Below are 24,000 nucleotides of genomic sequence, written 5' to 3' on the forward strand. Positions count from 1 at the left end.
ACGGAGTTATGAAGAATAAGCTGCAATTGAAGGGTAGTGCCCGCGAGATGTGAACAACCAAGGACACGCGCTAAAGTAGAGGCCACACACACTCACACACTTTGGGCATCTGCTAAAAGGACATACACACACAAACACACACACACACACACAGGACGTCCTCATTAAAAGCAGCGCGTACAGAGCAGTGACGTGTGACCCAAAGGTTAACTGATGGCGCACTCACTAGGCCAGCACACACACACACAAGTATAAAACAGTGCATTGTTTGTGTTTCAGTGAGAGTTGCAGTCCAGGCCTGCATCTGTCCGTCACACCTGTGTGTGTGTGTGTGTGTGTGTGTGTGTGTGTAGGTTTCATAATTCAAGTGCAAGTGTATAGACATGGATTTTCCCCTTTTATTGCTTTAATAAATGGAATCTTAATCCATTTATTTTGCCCTTTTTTACAATCATTTACAAAATTCCCCTGTTTAATGTCCCGTTTCACAAAGTAATGTCAATTAATTCAAAATATATAATGCAAAATAAACAATTGCATAAATCTTCACCTCCTTTAAAGGGTCTGACCTAAATCAACAACTAAAGTCTCACAATTAGTGAAATGAGATCACCTGAGTGCAGTGAATGTGTATAGTATAGAATTATAAAGGAACCTGCGTCTGGAAGGTCCAGTCACTGGTCAATCAGTATTCCTGGCTATAATTCCACCATGAAAACAAAAAAAAAAAAACACTCCAAACAACTTAGAGAAAAAGTAATTGAAAAACATAAGTGAGGGGATGGATACAAAAAATATTCAATCCACTGAACATCCTCTGGAGTTCAGTGAAATCATTAAGGAATGTACAGAATATGGCAAATGTGCCAATCTGCCTAGAGCAGGCCATCACCACAAACTGAGTGACCATTCAAGAAGAATAATGGTGGGGCACCTATGACCACTCTGAAGAAGAAAAGCTTCAGCACCTGAGATGGGAGAAACTAGGCATACAACAACTTCTGAGTTCTTCACCAGTCAGAGCTCTATGGGTGAGTGGCTAAGCTCTTATTAAACCTCGACGAAAGAGACCAAATTGGGGTTTTTCGCCATTAGACTAGACGCTATTGGCGGACATCAAGCAAATCTCTAATGTGAAGAATGGGGTGGGTGTGGATGGGGTGGGGATACTTCTCAACAGCAGGCCCTGGAAGGCTTGCTAAGGCAAAAGTAAAATGAATTCAGCAAAATGTATAATATAAATAAATGTATAATCGTCTGCATTTGTTGCACACTTGAAACAAAATGTCTTCACAAGTACGTTGTAGGTGGTTACATTTATTTCCATTCCAATAACTTCACACATGACATTTTCGTTCGCACTTGTACGCTGCTTTTCTTATTAGGTACCGCGCTGATGCCTGCGCCAAAGGAAAAATTATAATAAAAGAGAGACACGTTGAACTTTAAAGTCTATAATGTTGGTTTGGCTCTTCATTGATTCACTCATCCGCCAAAATTGTTTTTAAATATGTCCATAGCAAAAATGGATACATGAGATTAATTTAGATTAATTAATCACAGAGTATGTAATTAATTAGATATTTTTTTTAATCGCTTGACAGTGCGTGTGTGTGTATCACTAAAGTGAACTGTACTACATGCTCTGATGTGTGCAGGCCTCAGCCAACCTCCTCCAACATGACAAATTAAAAGTCCCTAACGAGGCCATCACGTAATCAGATTACACAGAAGAGAGAGAGAGAGAGAGAGAGAGAGAGAGAGAGAGAGAGAGAGAGAGAGAGAGAGATCACACTGAAGAACACACAAAAAGAGAGGGGGTGGTCTGGCAACAGAGAGTGAAGACAGACTCATTCAGCATCTGAAACCCCCACCCTCAGCCAAAAGATCTAATTGAATCTGCTCTGGCAGCATGGCTGCATCTGTCTGTCTGTCTCTCTCTCTCTCTATCTGTGTGTGTGTGTGTGTCAGTCTTTTATGAGTGTGTGTGTCTGTGTGTGTGTGTATTAGTGTGTGTTTTGTGTGTATTACTGTGTGTGTGTGTGTGTGTGTGTGTGTGTGTAGAGTGCGGTGAGAGGGGGCTTTGTGGACCGGTCTGGTCAAAAGCGAGCCCAGTTCATCAGGGGCCACAGCTGGGCCACTGAGAGGTCATTGCTCCAACGCCGAACAGACACACCACTGCCTAATCCCATTAGTAGGGCGGAAGAATGCCCCGTGTGTGTGTGTGCGTGCGCGTGCGCGTGTGTGAGTGTGTGTGCGAGAGAGAGTCTATGTGTGTCTGTGTGTGCACATGCATGAATGCATGATGTGGGTTTTGTGTGCGTTGCTTCTAAACTTGGATTTACTGTATGTCTGTGTGTAGGGTGCGGTGTGTGTATGTGTGTATGTGTGTGTGTGTGTTTAATAGGAGAGCGCAGCAGTGGTATCACCCTAATGTGCAAGCCTTAGCTTCTGTTCAAACGTCAACACAGGTCTAAGCAATACTGTTCAGTACAGTTCTCCACAGTCAACAAAGACGTGTTCTCAGTGCTAAAACCAAAAACATTTGATTTGGTTTCCACTAAATATGTAATCCGGGTCTGTGGTCACTCCATGGGGCACCCAAGAGGCCTCGTCTCAGTGCACCCACTGACCTCATCCTGACAGGAGCTTCGCCCTGCTGTCAGTAAATACACTGGCATCTCAATGAGAGCCCCAAGGCCTTCGGTGGAGTCTAGTAAGCTCAATTAGGCACGTGGAACATAGAATACTGCGCTCCGCTTCATGCCTCGGAGACAAGGGAAGCAGAGGTGCGGGAGACAAGGGAAGCAGAGGTGCGGGAGACAGGGGAAGGCTTCATCAGGCAGACTAGAGCAGAGGTGCGGGAGACAGGGAAGGCTTCATCAGGCAGACTAGAGCAGAGGTGCGGGAGACAAGGGAAGCAGAGGTGCGGGAGACAAGGGAAGCAGAGGTGTGGGAGACAAGGGAAGGCTTCATCAGGCAGACTAGAGCAGAGGTGCGGGAGACAAGGGAAGGCTTCATCAGGCAGACTAGAGCAGAGGTGCGGGAGACAAGGGAAGGCTTCATCAGGCAGACTAGAGCAGAGAGTCACGGGAGACAAAGGGAAGCAGAGGTCACGGGGAGACAAAGGGAAGCAGAGGTCTGGGGAGACAAGGGAAGGCTTCATCAGGCAGACTAGAGCAGAGTCACGGGAGACAAGGGAAGGCTTCATCAGGCAGACTAGAGCAGAGTCTGTGGGGAGACAAGGGAAGGCTTCATCAGGCAGACTAGAGCAGAGGTGCGGGAGACAAGGGAAGGCTTCATCAGGCAGACTAGAGCAGAGGTGCGGGAGACAAGGGAAGGCTTCATCAGGCAGACTAGAGCAGAGGTGCGGGAGACAGGGGAAGGCTAGTATGGTTCATCAGTAGAGCAGACTAGAGGTGCAGGAGACAAGGAACAATATAAGTTTCTTTTGGCTTTGTGAACCACAACCAGACGCAAATAATTATTGCAGACATCGAAAACTCTGTCCTTCTCAATGCACGCATATGTGTGTGTGTGTGTAGTTCTTCTCAATGTACGCATGTGTATGTGTGTTGCTTTTGCTCATTTGTGTGTTGCTACTTTTATTATTTGTGCGCGACTAGTGCAAAACTAGTGTGTGTGTGTCTGTGTGTCAGTCAAGACTAGACAGCCAGCAGTGACATTGGAGCGAGATTGACAGCCAAGGGGAATCCTAAAGTGGCTGCTTTAGTGTCAGCCCTGTAGTTTCTCTGTGAAAGAGCAGTTCAGCAGAGTGCTTTGGCAGACACACACACACACACACACACAGACAGTCAAAACCCACACCGCAGCTACGAGTGCAGTGTGTGTGGTTTGGTCTGATCATGAGGAAGAAACACACACAACCAAACCGGAATACAAACAAACAGACACACAATGTATAGAAATGCATACAAACACACACACACACAAATAGGACCCAAAATAACAGACTAGTAATACATAACACGTACACACTGGTGAAGGGTCCAGCTCTTGACTGCCTGCTCCACTCTCCTAATGAGCTCACTCCCAGCAGCTGTCAATCAGCCCGGCCCATGCTGTCAATCACCCCCAACCCCCCACCCCTTCTGCCAGCCTCCACGTCCAGGAGTCCAGGACTCTATATTTCATTTAACATTCACCACCCAAAACTACACAGGCCCAGCCAAGCGCAGAGAACATCTTCATTATTAATGCCCCTTGTAACAAGCGGTAGCCTCTACACACACCAACACCCCGTCTGATCTCACACACACACACGGTTTTGAGGCTGGGTGCAGTGCGGGGGAGACGTACTTGGCCGAGGAGACGATGAGCTGGGAGTCCTTGTAGGCGATCAGGTAGGACTGGTTCTCAGGGTTGTGCACGGTCACCTGTGGATGGAGAAGAGTGGTCATTCAAGAGCTTTAAAGAGACCACAACACACACGCTGGAACCATAACACACACACACTGGAACACTCTCCAGTGTGCGGTGTGTGTGTGTGATGACCACACGGTCAGCTGTGGATGGAGGAGAGTGGTCATGAAGAGCTTTAAAGAGCCTTACACACGTGTACCATACACGCTGGGACCACTCCCACTCGCCAGCAGGCGGCGGCATCACTCACAACCCCACAGTGTGTGTGTGTGTGTGTGTGTGTGTGTGTGTGCGTGCATGTATTTTTGTAATGGCCACTCACACTCTCCAGCACGCGTAGGCATCTCTCGGAACCCCACAGTGAGGCCACCAGTTTCTCCTTGTCCTCCTCTTCACTCAGGTTCTCCACACACTCTTTCACTGCAGTGGGGCAGAGAATAGGAGTCAGGGCATTTGTATGTGTGCACGTGTGTGTGTGTGTGTGTACTCAGGACATGCGCTTCAACTTTGCGTTTTTGTGATCTTATTGGTATGCGACTGGTGCAAAGCGTGTGTGTGTGTGTGTGTGTGTGTGTGTGTGTGTGTGTGTGTGTGTGTGTGTGAGGGAGAGATGTACAGACCAAACCTCTCCTACCTTTATCTACAATGTGGTCCAAACCTCCCAGCAGCCTCAGCTCCTCTTTGAACCAATCACCTGCCCGCTTTGATGTGAGTGACAGCAGGGTTTCCATGGCGAGGTGCCCCGTCTGTAGACGAGAGAGAACAGCAGGGAGCGGATGAGACTGACAGACCATAATACTCTAACACACCACAGCAGAGAGATGACCAGCATACCAAGCAGGGCCAGAAAGCCATCTGACCCAAACATCCCACCCTCACATCGCCTGGAGGCCACAGGCCCTCTCTGGGCGCTGCTTTGTTTTGAGGGAGGAAGGAATCCACTTGCCATTAACTGCTCAAGTTCAAGTGGACGAGTGTGACCCCAGCTGTGGCGCAACTGGCTGGGGCACCTGCACCTTACGCCAGCGACCCGGGTTCGATTCCCGCCCCGTGGTCCTTTTTTCCGGATCCCACCCCCGACACCTTCCTGTCGTTCTCTACACTGTCCTATCTGATTAAAGGCATAAAAAGCCCAAAAATATACTTATATATAAGTTGACGAGTGTAAAGTGAACTTTTATCCACAGTGACACGGACTGACGGAGACAGACTTTAGAGCGACGCAGCAAGAGCCGCTTCTCAGAACTAAACAAAGAACATCGACCCCACAGGACATTAAAAACAGCCAAATAAATAATAGTTCATCTCTTTAGGGCACTTCAACATTACCATCACACACACAGCAGACACACACACGCGTCACTGTTTCAGTTTAGTAATCTCTTGCCCCTGCTGGGGTGGGGTAAACATTGGGCTTTGATAGGAGGATGAAAAGAACAGCAAAAAGAAAGAAAAAAAGAGGAAGAAATTAACTTCCCTTCCTCCTCTCAGTTGAAAGCGAGGCGTCCTGCAGATAAGCTAATAAAACCCGCTCAATCAATCACCGCACACGCGCATCACTTCAACGCGATGCAACATTAACACTCATCCAAAATGGCTTCCCACTCGGCCCCCTATGTCTTCCAGATGAGTCAGAGTGAGAGTGCTGTAATCAGGTCCTGCTGGGTCCCCTTCCCTCACGACAACTCACCCACTGACCCACCCACCCACCCACCGACCCACCCACCCACTGACTTCATTACGGACCAGGGGTCTGTACTACGAAGCGGGGTTACTGGCTTATCTGGGTAACTTCGAGGGTAACTTGATCACGTGTGGCGTAACTTCCCGATTAACCCGTACTACGAAAGGTGGATAGGTTTGAACCGAGGTATGCTGCCATGGCAATTTACGCTGCATCTCAAACATGCTCCGAGCAGGTTATGTTCTTGGTTAACCCGAGGTTTCCGTTTAACCACACCCTTTATAAGTACCAACCCTCCACTAACAATCTCTCCCGAGACAATGTCGGCGTACCTGGATGATCCATACGACATTGGAGCGCAAATCGCGAGGGGCTCTCTTCGCAGGGCGAGGTTTTTAGAGACAGCCAGAATCCGCTGATATATCCGGACGATATTCTCTATGAAGATATAGATTGTTAGCCGAGAGAATTCGTTATCTTTGTCAGCTGATTTAGGAAGACGTCTCTAATGTCACCCGCCGTAGCAAATTACGTGGACAATTCATGTATTCCATCGGTGATGCTGAACATCTGAGCAAGAATATTGTATGTCCGAAAATGAATCGGACATAGGCCTAATAAATTGAAATCACCATTTTAACATAAACTTGAATGTCATATTACTGTACCCTGCACATAAAGGCTGCACATTTCCACAGCACCAGAATCCGACCGAATGCCTCCCTCAACCCCCTCCATAATCGGCCTTCCACTATTATTTGCGATGGTCAACTCCTCTGCTACTGTTAAACACTCTGGTACCTTTCCTCCTACAGTAGTGTTCAAAGACACCTTTTTCTTGTTAGCTGTAAAACAGAGGCCAAGTGAAGGCTATGTATATTATATAATATATAATAAGCATACAACATGTTTTCATAATTAAGAAATATTAATGCAAGCTAGAACTATATAATGAATAACGTTTTGGGGATTCATTTTCACCTGCTGCCATGTGCGTTTGGCAATAGTGTTACATCTGAAATGTTCACAGGATTAGGCATACACTAAATCAGTCAATGGGGGCTACTTAAACATTCAATTATCCTTATTAATCTATATGCCCACTTCTGAATTGTGTTGCATCTGTAAGCCTTTTTATGAACTCAAAATAGGCAATTTAATTATTTCAACAGATTTCAGACATTCCGCAAGCTATTAATCCTCCGTAACACATATTTGAAGAACATGTGGAAATAAAACTTTACTTTTAGGCATTTAGGCTACCCGATCTGCAATATGTTGCCAACAGCCTTGCCTTGCTTTGTTCACTGCCGACGTTTTTGATTTTTGTCGTAGAGTGGGTTTTAATTCCTCGTAACTTGTCATAATAATTGTGCATTCCTCATCCGTAAAATAAGGTGATCACGTCATCATTGAAAGTGGTGACTTGGCGCTGCAACCTCGCCTTTTATGTGAACGCGCACAATCTCCAATTAGGTTAACCCCGGCTCAACTTCATAATCAGCGTCATAGTACCGATTAACACCACTTAAGATAAACCGGGGTTGACAAAAACTGGTTAACAAAGTAACCCTGGGTTAAATCTGGGTAGGTTAAGCTACCTTCGTAGTACAGGCCCCAGGTCTGTTACCCACTCACTCAGGCTTCATTAGGGAGCAGGTCTGTTACCCACTCACTCAGGCTTCATTAGGGAGGTCTGTTACCCACTCACTCAGGCTTCATTAGGGATCAGGTCTGTTACCCACTCACTCAGGCTTCATTAGGGAGCAGGTCTGTTACCCACTCACTCAGGCTTCATTAGGGATCAGGTCTGTTACCCACTCACTCAGGCTTCATTAGGGAGCAGGTCTGTTACCCACTCACTCAGGCGTCATTAGGGATCAGGTCTGTTACCCACTCACTCACTCAGGCGTCATTAGGGATCAGGTCTGTTACCCACTCACTCAGGCTTCATTAGGGAGGTCTGTTACCCACTCACTCAGGCTTCATTAGGGAGCAGGTCTGTTACTCACTCACTCAGGCGTCATTAGGGGATCAGGTCTGTTCACCCACTCAGGTCCCACTCACTCACTCAGGCGTCATTAGGGATCAGGTCTGTTACCCACTCACTCAGGCGTCATTAGGGATCAGGTCTGTTACCCACTCACTCAGGCGTCATTAGGGAGCAGGTCTGTTACCCACTCACTCAGGCTTCATTAGGGATCAGGTCTGTTACCCACTCACTCAGGCTTCATTAGGGAGGTCTGTTACCCACTCACTCAGGCTTCATTAGGGAGCAGGTCTGTTACTCACTCACTCAGGCGTCATTAGGGAGCAGGTCTGTTACTGAAAAGCTGCCATGATAGCTGCAGCCATGACTGAGCTACAGCCGTGGAACAGCAGGGGCTATTTTGGGCCTGCAGTAGCACTCTCTGCCACTAGATGGAGCAAGGGAGAGATAAAGAAAAAAACAAGACTAGACTGGCTACACTACACTACACTACACTACACTACACTACACTACACTACACTACACTACACTACACTACACTACACTACACTACACTACACTACACTACACTACACTACACTACACTACCAGGGACATGGGTGGCTATACTAAACTAAACTACACTACACACAACATTAGCAGGGACATGGGTGGCTATACTAAACTAAACTAAACTAAACTATACACAACATTAGCAGGGACATGGGAAACTACACTACACTACACTACACTACACTACACTACACTACACTACACTACACTACACTACACTACACTACACACAACATTAGCAGGGACATGGGTGGCTATACTAAACTAAACACAACATTAGCGAACATGCGTGGCTTATCCACAGGCTAGTTAGGGTCAGATCAGGTGTGGTCATGTTTTAAGCTTTACAGTAAGTCAAGTGGACAAGGGCTCTTACTCCCCTTGGCAAAACACAAAAGATGACCAGGGAGGGAAAAAGCAGAAGTGAGTGGACATGGACTACAATGGACGAAAAAAAAGAGAGCGTTTGTGACATTAAAGCAAGTATTCTATTCTAGAACTTTTTTATTCTAGAACTTTAAGTATGGACGACAGAGGGCCAGAGAGAGAGGAGGAGGGGGGGAGAGAAAAAGAGGGAGAGAGAGAGAGGAGGAGGGGGGGAGAAAAAAGAGGGAGAGAGAGAGGAGGAGGGGGGGAGAGAAAGAAAAAACAAACAGAGAAATAGGGGTAGAGAGAGAATCTCACTGAAGAAAAACACAAAAAGAGAGAGAAGGGGGGAGGTAAAGTAAAGGGACTCTGCACTGACCGTGATGTTCTCCAGGTCCAGGTGCTTGTTGTGGACAGTCTCGCAGAGCTTGCGGATCTTCTCCTTGACCTTGGCCATCTCCTTGGCGGTGAGCTGGACGCGGGCAGTTCCGTCCTGTTCCAGCTCCAGCAGGCGGATCATCAGCTCCAGGCATGCCCTGTCCAGGTCCATGTTCAGCCGGTCCCGACTCAGGATGTACATCAGGGACGCCGTACACAGAGCCAGGTTCTGATGAGGACACGCACATGCATGCACACACACACACACACACACACACACACACACGGACGCACGCACGCACACACGCACACCGCCACACACACACGCACAACATGAGAGGGGAACAATACACAGCATAAAAACATAAAGGCCGTAAAACATAAACATATTACTGTAGAGCGGTGTATCCCCCCCCCCCTCCCCCCTGACTCGAGGTTGCCAACCCGGATGCCGAAACACTACTGACTTCGTGATTACTAGATAGGTGGAGGGTGGAGCATCAGGCCAAAACACAAAATGACATTTGAGGGCTGCAACTTTACTTTTTAAATGACAATATCCTGGCCAGACTACTGTTGTCAGTGATATAAATATTTTAAATGAACATGATTTCTTAATGTCTACTGATATATCAGGGCCATTTTATGATTAAGTGAAATACATTTCTTACATACGGCTCCTTTAAATAAGGTTTCAGCTCAGTGAGATTTCACTATGTCTACAGGCCGTGGTCTTTATGTATCAGTAAGAGCAACAAAGGGACTATTTCCAAACAGGTGCCAGAGGCTACTACTGAGGCATATTGGTGTGTGTGCGTGTGTGTGTGTGGTGTCCTACCGGATGCTGGGGTGCGTCGCTGAGCGTCTTGAAGACCTGGGCTACTTTCCCTCTCGCCCTCAGGTGCATCCTGCAGCTTCGGAGAGAGAAAGAGACCTGGGCATGAGAGAGAGAGAGAGAGAGAGAGAGAGAGAGAGAGAGAGAGAGAGAGAGAGAGAGAGAGAGGGAGAGGGAGAAAGGGAGAAAGAGAGGGAGAGAGTTCACTGTATGCAGACATAGATGAAAGACAAGTGTATTTGTGTGTATATTTTTGTTACAAACGATAGATGAAAGACAAGTGTATTTGTGTGTATATTTTTGTTACAAACGAGGCTCTCATGCACCTCCATTGGTTGTGTCTGCATGTGTGTGTGTGTGTGCGTGTGTGTGTGTGTGTACACTCCGTACCTAAGGCAGCGTGTGTTTAAGGGTTCTCCAGTCTTGAGGCCAGTGGCGAGGTACTCAAAGTCATCTGTGAATTCCTGATTCTCTCCAAACTCCACAACATCATTGAAGTGCTTCACATGTTGAACCACTGTAAACAACTACAGACAGACAGACAGACAGACAAATGGGGAGAAGGAGAGAGAGGGGGAGAGAGGGAGAGAGAGGGGGAGAGAGAGAGAGAGAGAGAGGGAGAGAGAGAGGGAGAGGTTATACATTCTTGTTCAAACAATGTTTTGCTTCCCTGAGCCACAATAACTCAAACTGTGGGTTGTGTGAAACCAATAAAAACACATTGAGTTAGAGAAGACAAACGGCGAAGCCGAACTTGGGGGAAAGATGAACAGCCATTACAGAGGCATAAGGCGTGAGAATTGCATGTGTGTGTGTGTGTGTGTGTGTGTGGGGGGGTGGGGGGGGTTCTGGTGGGTGTGTGGGAGACAAAAACATTGGGACAGCAAATGATTTCTTCTTTGTGTGCAAGTGCAGTTTTTCTGTTCTTGCGGCTGCTACGCCCATCTGGCCCATCTGACACAACAGACGCACATGGTGACAATCACATTCAATTTCAATTGATTAAGAGAGACCTACACCTCACACCTTAAGCAGGCACGTGTGTGTGTGTGTGTGTGTGTAGTCATAACAAGTGTGCATGTGTTCTCATTATTGTGCTGCATCATTCAGATAGAATGCTCTGTGTGCCTCTTTACACATGTATGTGTGTGTGTGTGTGTGTGTGTGTGTGTGTGTGTGTGTGTGCGCGCTTCTCACCTCCTTGTGCTCTTTCCTGCACTTCAGTGCGGTGACCATGTCCTGGTAAGGGACCGTCGGTATGGTGACGGACTTGATGACTTTGGGAGGAGGAGGGGGGGCTTTGAAGAGCCCATCGTCCTTATGGGGGTTGGAGTCTTTAGCACTGCTGCTGCTACTGCTGCTACCACCACTGGCCTGAAGAGAGAGAGAGAGAGAGAGAGAGAGAGAGAGAGAGAGAGAGAGAGAGAGGGTCAAGGGAGGACAAAGAGACTCAACTCTCCTTTATTATCAGTCAAAATACCACACACACACAAACACAGACCTGTTTCCAAGACAACAGATGGCTTATTCCACTAAAACACTTTCACAGTGCCACTGACAAGAAGCATGACTAAAAGGTATATATTTGTTAGAGAATATAAGTGTGTGTGTGTGTGTACACTAACTAGTTTTGTCTGTGAGTGTGAGGGTGTGTGTGGACTCACTGATTTTGTCTGTGTGTGTGTGTGTGCGTGTGAGTGTGTGTGCGTGTACTCACTGGTTTTGTCTGTGAGTGTGTGTGTGTGTGTGTGTGAGTGTACTCACTGGTTTTGTCTGTGAGCGTGAGGGTGGTGGTAGAGGGGGCAGCTCCTCTTCTTGCTGCTGGTTCCAGTGTCTGGCGTTATACACAGCTTTTGTTGGAGACTGGACACACACACACACACACAGGTCACCATCAGGTTAGAATCATGACTAACATCGTCAAAACATGCATGTATCTGAGCACTGGTGCTACCTGTTTGCACTGAAAGATGAGATGCTTGATTCAAGTGGCAGACAAACACACACACCAAACACACAGACTTTAAACACACATGGACCTCCAAAGTCATATGGCCTTGAAAAGAAAAATCAACAAACCTGCCCTCAATAGACTGCCAGCAGTCCTCAAACAGCAGGGCTGTCTGAGGATGCCAAACGAGACAAACATGAGCGCGCGCGCACACACACACCAAAATTAACAAATACCAAGCCAAGGATATTAAAAGTGAAACACAAAGGGCATCGCTTGGCTCGGAGCACTCACTCACACACAGACACTCACACACAGACACACAGCAGGACTTTAATCTGATGTGAAGATCTTTCCTGGCATTCTGCACACATACTGTAGGGGGCGGGGGTCCTCTAACCCCCCCACCCACCTAGAGTGAACTGGTCAGTGAGCCAGTGGTAAACACATACCAAATTCTCACCTCTCTCTCACACACACTTACACCCCCACCTATGCCTGTTGTGGACCTGACACTGAGCCAAGAAAACTGCCTTCCACACACACACACACACAAACACACACACACACACACACACACACACACACACACACACACACACGTTCTCCCTCTCCCTTTTTCACACACACAATTCCACACACATCTCCTGCTGAAGCCACTGCGAACAAGGACTTCCAGAGGAACAGACATTATAAATCCATTCCATTTTAGATCACATAGGCTACTATTGTAATAATCCATTCCTTTTTAGATCACATGGGCTACTATTGTAATAATCCATTCCTTTTTAGATCACATGGGCTACTATTGTAATAATCCATTCCTTTTTAGATCACATGGGCTACGTAAGGGATAATGTATGGAACGCCGGTCATTATTGGGAAAATAAGTCCCGACAGAGCGAACAGGAACCTGACGCGCAGCAGAGGGGACTTATTTTCCTTTATTTTCAATAATGACCGTTCTATACATTATCCCGCTTATTACACAGCTACTTGCCAAAACGAAATAATAAAACTTCCCACGATATGACTTTAGCCTACATAGCCTAGCCTATTTGTTACCGTTCATCGTGGCATCTGCTGAGAAACATAGTTCGCAACAACACACACTGCTGAACTTGAATAAAACATTCTTTAGAACACAGCTGATCAACCGTCTGCTTTCACGTTTGAATGAAGTTCCAGTCCTTGCGTAGTGATATGAAAGACGTATCAGAAGCACAAAACCCGTTGCCATTGACAGCGGTAATTATATGTTTGCAGCGGTAATTACATGAAAATATTTTATATCTTAATACATCTATAATATATCTGGGAAAGCCCATTCAAGTCAAAAAGTTGCTTTGTGAAGAGCCATGTAATAATATTGTAATAATCCATTCCTTTTTAAATCACATGGGCTACTATTGTAATAATCCATTCCTTTTTAGATCACATGGGCTACTACCTTTTTAGATCACATGGGCTACTATTGTAATAATCCATTCCTTTTCAAATCACATGGGCTACTATTTAGAGATGCACCGATTGCAATTTTTTGGGCCGATTCCGATTTCCGATTTTTCATAGAGCTTGACCTGCCGATACAGATTTTAGCCGATTCCGATTTCATTTTTTCTAACCATTTTACACCACACACACAAATAGTTATTTTCTATCTTTTCTTTAATAGAACATGCTAATATAGAAATGTAATCAACTTATCAATAATGAAATGGCTGTTACAGAAATGGAACCGGTAAATTGAACATAGACATTTAATGAACTTGTAAATAATGGAATGGCTGTTTCTTCTTCAAGTCTAACTTCAGCTGCAGTATCAAACTATAATGCTTCCCAGCGTGGGACATTCATTTCACAGACTACTAATATAAATGCACTATTATGGAACACCCATTTTCTTCTCACATCCAATATCCAACTAAAGATATAAGAACAATTTTCATGATACATTTCAACATGCTACCATGGAACATATTTTCATTTGCATTGATGAATTTATGGGAGGGCGAGGGAAAAGTGGGAGTAGGCTATCACACAAACACAGGGGAGAAGTGCTAATAGCGATTAGGTGCTCCACCATATGAAAACAGCCCACGTCTGTTATGCGGTGAAAAACTTAAATCCAAATTCCGGTTAAATGCATCAATTAGGCTATAGAAACTTTCAGAGACAGTTGATTCAGTATTCAGAGCATCAGTTTTCTTCATTGTAGGCTACTATGTCAAAAGCAACTTTAACATTTGTTTGCCTTTCTACTATCGTTTGTTCACTTTCACGACATCCACTTCTCAATCTGCTAGACTAGGGTATTTTAAGGCATAGCTCCAGTCTACGTGCAGTAAATAGTTTGAGTATTTTTGGAGTATAAGTGGAGTAGAACTACTAGGGCTACTGTATGTCGCTGCTTGTTGACATCTTATTATCATGTAGCCTATGATCGCTAAACTTTGATTCTTTTTAATGTCGCAATCGGTTATCTCCGTTCAGCTGCGCTTGTGCTTCAGCTGTGCTTGTGGTTCAGCTTTGGGCACGCAATTAGCGGCAGGGACGGGCGGAGTTGAGCGATATTTACATAGCCTAATGAAGTGACAGCTTAGTAAATTCCACGCAGTATGGCAAAGCACAGCGTTCGCTGCATAGAAAAACTCAGTAGCCTATTAGCGCTTTCTTTGCAGCCCTATATCCAGCCCTGAGTGGCCTGGTTGCTAGCTTCTTTAAACTTTGCAAACTCAGCTGGGTGTTACAATTGCAGCGCACGGGTGCATTTGACCGGCATAAAATCGGCATGTCTCAGACTGACCGGCCGGTCGCCGGTCATGGCCGATCATGTGAAAATCGGCCAATTCCGGTCACCAGCTAGCATGGCTAGCGCCACCACTTCTCAATGAGAGGTGGTCTGGGAACCAAATGTTCAATTTCTCGTATTTGAAAAAAATGCCCAGATCCGTTTATTGGGTGCCACCGATGTCTATCAAATGCGTCTGTGCATAGCTCATCATCATCTTGCTTTCCCCCCGTTCTGTGATTGGTTCCCTATCTCAGGCGAAAATTTGCTCCATGGTCTCCAGGCTGCCTTACCAGCGTGAATCAAATCACGCGCAAGGCAGCATGGGAACACCCAGGCTAGTCACCAGCCGATCTATCGGTGCATCTCTACTACTATTCCACTAGTCTCCATTTATACTCTCATTTGATGCAAACACTTGCACAGCACACACCACCAAGAGCCCACCGTGCAGCAGACTCTTCTGTCTAAAGGGTCTTGAGGCTGATTCAGACTGGATCATTTAGTGCCACATTAGAGATCTTTGAGGCTTTCTTTGAGGACTTTCTAAGAGCCAAGAATCTTATATCCCTGATATAAGGTATTATCTTAAAGAATAAACAACACAACGGATGCATGAAGCTCACAGGGTCATTAGTATCCATATCACAATGTTCAATATGCCACGCGCTCAGATCAGAATACCTCCCTGTGCAGTATAGTAACTGCTCCATAACACAGCCTTTCAGAGAAATAATCAAATGAAATATTAAAGTCTTCTGTGCCGCTTCATTTCTAGTGTGAGATAAAAACCAGATAAGAAAGCAGTATGACTCACCAACATTGAAATTACTTATGTGTGTGTGTGTTTGTATATATGTGTGTGTGTGTCTATGCAATTTGTAAGTAGTGTACTCTGTGTAAGTGTATGTGAATGTGTGTGTGTGTGTGTGTGTGTGTGGGTGAGAGATAAATAGCACAGGCTTGCCGTGTGGGTGTTTTCTCCTGAAAAACTGCAGGAAAAAGTTCAGAAAGTTTGAAAAGCTGGTCATTAGAGACGTAGCAAGCAGAGAGTCAGGACACGAGTCCACCATAACAAACACAGTATTCTGTCAGGCAAACAATCAAGAGACACACACACACACACCCACCTTTTTGGGTCCGAAGATTTTGCGGCTGCCCTCTCGGATGCGCTCCTGAGGCGTGGGCTGAGCTCTGCTGCTCGCGAGCCGCTCTTCCATGATGTCTGCGGAGCATGGGGTCAAAGGTTATGGCAATGAATAAACACATTAGGGGTGTGACGATACACTCAACCCACGAGGCGAGACGATACACGTTACTGGGTTCACGAGAACGAGACGATACACGATACTGGGTTCACGAGAACGAGACGATACACGATACTGGGTTCACGAGTATGATACAAGACAATATTTTAACACTAGTTTTAAGAAATCTTCAATGATGAAATACCGGTATATTACTGGAAAAATAGCCTTTTATAGACTGAAAGTCACAGAATGCAAAACAATCCAGGTGTGCTATATTTTGAAATGTTTTAACTAGTAATATTTATTTAAACAGAGTACGAGTAGCCTGTTTACATTTGTTTACTTGCCCATACTGATGTTTCTACCACAAATATAATTATTAGGCATAAAAATGCAACGGATTGGAACACGTTATTTTTTTCCAATAACTCTAAAAATAAATAATAGTGAGTATCACATAAAATATATAATAGCAGGCTATTTCACACTGAACTGTCTTGAAATTTCATTTCATTGTTACCTCATTTTATGTCAGCAAATGATCAACAACACTATTTTGCCTCCAGATTATCTGTCCATAGTCAGCAAAATCAGGCAAGTATACCATATGACTGTCAGTAGACCCTTGTAAAAGTGGTGTGGCTCCTTTAAGAGTTTTTTTTACTTCTCCCTCAATTCCCGCTGAAGTGCAGAGCTACAGTAACACATTAGCCACCAAGTGTGTGCCACTTGCACAGGTTAGGTGAGCTAATGGAGAACCATTTGTGTGATGGTATTAGGCTGCGTAGATTCAACACAGATCCATAAACCTTGCTAACTTTAGGTTTCTGAAGTCAGCTGAGATAAGCGTAGTGGCAGCGCATGGAAGCTAGGCGTTCTTAAAATATCGTCTATGCTGCAGTGTTTTAGGGGAAACGGTGCAATTGAGTTCTTAAAGTAGCGGTTATGCTGCAGTGTTTTAGGGGAGACGGTGCAATTGAGTGCTATTATTATTATTATTATTATTATTATTATTATTATTATTATTATTATAGTAGCGGTTATGCTGCAGTGTTTTAGGGGAAACGGTGTAATTGAGTTCTTAAAGTAGCGGTTATGCTGCAGTGTTTTAGGGGAAACGGTGTAATTGAGTGGTAAAGTAGCGGTTATGCTGCAGTGTTTTAGGGGAAACGGTGTAATTGAGTTCTTTAAGTAGCGGTTATGCTGCAGTGTTTTAGTAGCCTGGGTGCCATTCCGAACTTAGTCCTGCCCACAAGATTTGAGGTCGGGAAAGTTCGGTCTGGCATTGACCTTACCGGTATGATATTTCGAAACGCCATGATATTTCCCATTGACAATCGACGCCAGGAAGTTGGATGGATACGGAAGTTACAGAGGCGGGACTTATTCTGGAGAGGTCTATAGAGTGGTGAAGTCCCGCCCCTTCCGTTTGCCTCCATGAGACCTATCTTTTAACGGCAGTCTATGGCGAAAAATAAATTATTTTCTGGTCCCGGTTGACTTGTGCCTTGAATTACCCATATGATGTTTGTCAATTTTAAAGACAATTTTTCATGTAAAGACATTTGCAGTTTGTTTCAGAACTATTGAATTACAACATTGTGAAAGATCGTAATTCCAACGACTACAAACCCATCAGTCGCCAGCTTAGTGACGTTAGCTCATTCACAGCCACACTAGATTGTCCAAGCATACCAGCAACAGGTCTTAATTGGGCTTTCCTTGCCGAAGAAAATACCATGAGTCAGAGGATTAAACACATCAGGTAAGTTGTATTTGTTCATAGACTGTACATTACATACTGTTAAGTGACATAGCAGGCAGCAAGATGCAACCGTTAACTAGCATAACAGCTCTTATCGCTTCATTACGCTTGGTGACGCACATCATTCGAGACGAGATGTAGTCCACTGAGTGGATTCGCACAAAACCAACATAACTTTTGAAGTCTATCGAACAACAGTACTTTCTTGACGTGAAAAATTATCTTTTAAATTCACACACATCATATGTGAAATTTGTGGCACAATTCAAACTGGACCAAAAAATAATTGTTATCTCTCCATTAACTCCCGTTCATAATTTTTTGAAAGATAGGTCCCATGGACCGGAAGTAGAAGGGGCGGGACTTCACCACTCTATTGCTCCATTGTGGTGGAAGTATGCTCGCCCTATATCGGGCGGACCAATCAAATCAAGCTTTACGATGATTGACAGGTGAGCAACAGCGCCTGGTCCATCACGTCATCTGAGCATGCTTAGATTAGGCTTATGTTTGAAACAAAAATGCTGTGGCTAGAAGGATACATGGCTTTTAAGACCCCATATGGAAAATTCATATTATTTAATGAGGTTGCATCACTGAAAAAGATTATTTCTGAAAACTTTGGCCAAAGTTGAGATGTGGGAAAACTCGTGGTTTCACTTTCCTCAAGGGGAAACAGCGCTGCTGCATTGCGACATGTTCCCTCGTTTGTTTGAAATCTCTGATTGACCACCTGTTCGAGGGATTTGCGACAGCCTTTCCCAGCTGTTTAACATGTTTGTAGCATATCACTGTTCAACAGAATTATTTTTAAAAACGGAGGGGATATAGGAGCAGAAGGATGGTTCGTGTGTGTTTTCTTCCTACACCTCACGGTAAGCTATTTTGTTGCTCTGATTGGTTAGGTCTATCCAATTGAGTGCAGAGGCATTCTCCCCTGTATCGGTTGAAACACACCCCATAATTACGTCCCAATGGAGCAGTATCAGACTCATATTCTGACTAGAATTGAGTATGACTACGTCAGGCTAGTGTTTTAGGGGAAACGGTGTAATTGAGTTCTTAAAGTAGCGGTTATGCTGCAGTGTTTTAGGGGAAACGGTGCAATTGAGTTCTTAAAGTAGCGGTTATGCTGCAGTGTTTTAGGGGAAACGGTGTAATTGAGTGCTATTATTATTATTATTAAAGTAGCGGCTATGCTGCAGTGTTTTAGAGGAAACGGTGTAATTGAGTGCTATTATTATTATTAAAGTAGCGGCTATGCTGCAGTGTTTTAGGGGAAACGGTGTAATTGAGTTCTTAAAGTAGCAGTTATGCTGCAGTGTTTTAGGGGAAACGGTGTAATTGAGTGCTATTATTATTAAAGAAGCGGAATGCAAAATGAAAAGATATTTGCAACTGTGGTGCTGGCGTTTATCTAGCAGAATTTGGGCACCCGTGATCTAGTAAATCTGAAGCCATCTAGCCAAGTTTTAGTTACAGTATAGAAACATGCAACCGTTGACCCAACCTGAGTACAGAATGTTGGCTTTCCTAATATAGCAGAACAAATAAGTTACGAGACAAAGAGATCTCATCCCAGCATTTAGTTTTGGTGAGTGGGAGTTGAAAAATAAAATATAAACCAACTTATCTTTAAGCTACTAGACATGTCAGACTTTGGTTATGAAGTTTAACACATGTTTAGACTTGTTTAGACTTCATATGGTATCTTCATATCACTTTTAAATTGCAGTCTGTATCCTGAGAGGATGTATGTATGTATGTATGTATGTGTGTGTGTGTGTGTGTGTGTGTGTGTGTGTGTGTGTTCGCTCTGTCTGACCTATTCTGCTGCTGCTGGTCAGTCTGTCGGTCATCTCTCTCGGCACCGTCTGAATGACTGACGTGGACATGGCCACAGCGGTTGCCGTAGGAACTGTCGTCGTCGTGGAGACCGTGGACGTGGTGGCGGCGAGCGCGGCGGCCTTGGCCCTCTTCCTCTCCCTCCTCCTCTGCGCAGCGGGCGAATCGACGTCCTCGTCTTCGTCACTCTCGCTGAGGTCATCGAACCCAAAGTACTGGATCTTGTAGCTGGAGCCAAAGTTCACCAGCGGGTCATTAGGGTCGTCACCAGGGGCGTCCGCATCGTCGAAGCCAAAGAGGTCAAGCCTGGAGTCCCCCTTCTTGGATTTGGACTGAGCCGGCTTGGACTTACTGTAAGAGGGACACACACACACACACGTCAACCTTGAGAGTAAACAGAAGCTATGCAGAGGGTGAGAAAGGGCTGACCAGTGTGTGTGTGTGGAGGGCATAACAAGCGTGATGAGAGCTCTCGGTGTGAAGGCCAGCCCACATTACAGCACCCGTGCCGTTTCATTTGTCATGCCACAAACAGCACAAACATGCCACAAACAGGACAAACAGGACAAACATGACACAAACAACAGGACAAACATGAAGGAGCCCTTTCATTACCACTTTCGGCCAATCAGATACTCACTCATTCATTAATTCACTCACTCATTGACTCATTCATTCCCTCCACTCACTCATTCATTAATTCACTCACTCCGCTAACTAACTCAATCATTCATTCATTCCCTCCACGAACTCATTCATTCTGCATGTCTTTTTTATTTGGCTATTTGTATGTGGATATTCCCATTGGTCCTGAAAGAGCCGTTTCTAATTGACCTCTGAAGTTGGCCTACAAAAAAGAACCAAAGCTGCCATCTTTGCCCATTAAAGGAGATCCGGATGCTAATTGAAGCTAACTACCTATGGCATGTTGCATTGCAAGTTAGCGCTGGGGTTTGCCATCTTAACGTACCGAAGATCGTAGGCACCACTTAAAGGCAGAGGACAAAAGTGTGTTGAGCAAAACCTCTGCATTTCAGACTTCTTCGTCCCTATAACAGGTGCAATAATTCAAAACCCCCATGTTATGTCCCCATAGGAAAAATGGCAAGATACCGGATCTCAGCTTTTTTTGTAGGCAGTCTTTCGTAGGCAGTAGCAGTTTTTTGGAGCAATCGTGGCAAAAGGGTTTTCGGTTCGATCCCCGACCAGTAGGAACGGCTGAACTGCCCTTGAGCAAGGCACCTAACCCCTCACTGCTCCCCGAGCACCGCTGTAGCAGGCAGCTCACTGCTCTGGGTTAATGTGTGCTTCACCTCACATGTGTGCCCACACATGCCAACCCAATCCCTGCCCACACATGCCCACCCAATCCCTGCCCACACATGCCCACCCAATCCCTGCCCACACATGCCAACCCAATCCCTGCCCACACATGCCCACCCAATCCCTGCCCACCCAATCCCTGCCCACACATGCCAACCCAATCCCTGCCCACACATGCCCACCCAATCCCTGCCCACACATGCCCACCCAATCCCTGCCCCATTGGTTCCCAAAGACTGGGTCGCGACCTACGGGTGGGTCGCAGGAGATTTTATTTGGGTCGCCTAGCAGGATGAGGAAAACCTGAGGTTGTGTGTTTGTACAAAACTGAGCGAGAATTGTACAGCTTTGAAAATATTTAACATTGTTTCATGTGTAATTGAGATTGCAGAATTGTGGGGGGCATAGAAAGTTTGAAGTTTGAGAACCTGTGACCTAAAACAATATTGGTGGTTGCATGTTAGATCTGAAGTGAAATGGGTCACGATGGTCTGTCATTTTTAAAAAGTGGCATTTTAAAAAAGTTTGGGAAACACTGTCCTACCCACACATGCCCTACCCACACATGCCCTACCCACACATGCCCTACCCACACATGCCCTACCCACACATGTACACCCACTCCGTCCATACCTTGCGGATTTGGTGGTTGGAATCTCTCCCTTCTTCCTGAGGCGTCCGGCCTCGCCGGGATCCACCACCGTAGTGACCCCTGTTGCCACGGCGCCTCCTCCAGAGCCCAGGTCTGAGGTGAGGTCGACGCTGCGGTCGATCTGGTCCTGGATGGTGACGTTACAGGCCGACAGAGAGGAGGGGTGCAGCACGGTGAAGTCCCGCGTCCGCCCCGTCTGCCCCCCGCGGCCTGCGTGCAGCGCCTGAGTGACCTCTGACCCCGCGGTCCCCGTGACGACGACCGCCCTGCCAGCGGCCTCCAGAGCGTCCGTGCCCGAGGGCTTGCCCTTGTTGGGCCGCCCTGCACGTCCGGGTAGTTGTTGCTGCCAGCTGCAGCCCGAAGTACGACTTCTGAAAAGTCCCTCCTGCTCCAACGTCTCTGTGGGCTCCAGCGGCTCCTGCCGAGTGTCCGGTCTGCGGTCCCACTGCTCCTGCCGAAGGCCCGGGTCTGGTCCCCACTGCTCCTGCCGAAGGCCCGTCTGCGGGTCGCTAAGCCAGCGGGCACGCCGCTGGTGTTGGTGCTGGTGGTGGTGGTGGTGGCCCGGCTGGCCAGCGCCCAGGAGAAGGGCTCCCGTGGGGCGGGGGCCTCTGGCGGGGCAGGCGTGGAGATGGACGAGGACTGGAGGCCCACCAGCAGGTCCCAGGCGTCCTGCCGCGAGCCCAGCGTCTCGGAGCGGAGCGTGGTGGTCTGGGCGTGCGGGCGCCGGTCGCTCTCCGACGCGTTCTTGTACCAGTTCATGTGGCGGTCGGAGGAGTCGTCGGGCAGCCAGGAGGGGGCGCTAGTGTGACTCAGACCTGGGGAGAGGAGAGAGGGAGCCACAGCACTGGTCAGGAGGGGAACATAACTAAAGAGATCACTGACTTAAAGCTCATGAGAGGAAATGAGGGAAGACCTTAGTAAGCTATGGATTGCACTTTATGAAATTACACACACACTGGCTACAGATGTGAATCTACATGTGCTCAGAGATGTGCTCAGATATACACACACAGACACACACAGACACCTTACTAATTACTCTCTTGCCCTAAATGAGTCAAAACACTGTCTGAGAGCACAGGTCCCGTCTGCATAAACACACAGCATCAGGTGGACACTCCTCTCATTAGCCTGCCCTGGGTCAACAGCACGCACACACATCCTCTAATTCCCTCCACCGCTGCTGCGGTCAGCGCAGCTCAGCGACACACCGCGGTCCAGTACGTCTGAAGAACACGACCTGGACCAGCGCAGGAGGAAAATGAAGAGGCTGAGCCTTCCTCTGAAGACATGACTCAGTGCTGGGAGGTCTGAGACACAACAAGGCGTCCAAGCCTTCCTCTGAAGACATGACTCAGTGCTGAGAGGTCTGGGCGGGCCTTTCTGCCAGCACAAACACTCTGTGCTGCAGCGCTCCACACAGTTAAACGCCACCGTCTGTCTCAAGGCCTCGGAGTGGTCAGAAGCTAGCTACAGCTAGCCTATTACATTAGCCGTTCTGTCGCTGCACGATGTTGAAGGGTGTGGGTTTGCAATCGATTCAATTCACTAAAACAATTTGCCTCTAACTGGAACTAATGTTACAAACGAAAAGTACCACGACAGATAAGGTTCCATGAACTGATTAGAAACAAAAGTGATGTTCAGTGGACCTGGACATGAGCTCAGCTTACGCTTTGCCACACTTGGACCTCGACTAGCGCTATAATGGGGGTTGACCTCACGGAACCTTGAGATCTGGAACACTGAACTAAGTCAACAGAGCAGAGCAGTGTTTTATATAAGCAGAACCACAGAGAGAGAGAGAGAGAGAGAGAGAGAGAGAGAGAGAGAGAGAGAGAGAGAGGAAGAGAGAGAGAGAGAGAGAGAGAGAAAGACAGTGGGTAGGTGTTTGAGTGAGTGTGTTTTAATGAATGACAGCAGAGTAATTACAGAATGATTAGCTGGGACATTTCCAATGTGCTCACACACCATTAGTGTGTGTGTGTGTGTGTGTGTGTATGTGTGGCTGTCATGTCACGTATGGTATATCTGTGTACACACAACACACACGGAAACAGCAGCCATACAACCTCAGACAGCCTCACTCTGATGAAATCACTTCCTCTAGAACCCCACTCTCTCACTCATCCCTTTCTTTCTCCCCTCCTCCTCCTCCTCCTCTCTGATCTTTCTTATCCCTCTTTCTCCTCCTCCTTTCGCTCATCTCTCTCTCTTTCTCCTCCTCTCTCATCC

At 46.4% G+C, this 24,000-nt stretch overlaps 1 protein-coding gene across 1 annotated transcript in view; it reads right to left on the minus strand.

Annotated features, from left to right (window-relative positions):
* The window catches only part of waplb (WAPL cohesin release factor b), a 42,532-nt gene that overhangs the window by 7,701 nt on the left and 10,831 nt on the right, over window positions 1-24,000 (minus strand). The window contains 12 exon segments of the mRNA XM_048245500.1: window positions 4,321-4,397; window positions 4,706-4,803; window positions 5,018-5,129; window positions 9,355-9,582; window positions 10,192-10,287; window positions 10,572-10,715; window positions 11,386-11,562; window positions 11,953-12,051; window positions 16,061-16,155; window positions 19,771-20,141; window positions 21,747-22,249; window positions 22,291-22,580. Coding sequence (XP_048101457.1) covers window positions 4,321-4,397; window positions 4,706-4,803; window positions 5,018-5,129; window positions 9,355-9,582; window positions 10,192-10,287; window positions 10,572-10,715; window positions 11,386-11,562; window positions 11,953-12,051; window positions 16,061-16,155; window positions 19,771-20,141; window positions 21,747-22,249; window positions 22,291-22,580 — 2,290 coding nt within the window.

Source organism: Alosa alosa, chromosome 6 (assembly GCF_017589495.1).
Source record: "Alosa alosa isolate M-15738 ecotype Scorff River chromosome 6, AALO_Geno_1.1, whole genome shotgun sequence".
In the NCBI taxonomy this organism is placed as follows: Eukaryota; Metazoa; Chordata; class Actinopteri; order Clupeiformes; family Clupeidae; genus Alosa; species Alosa alosa.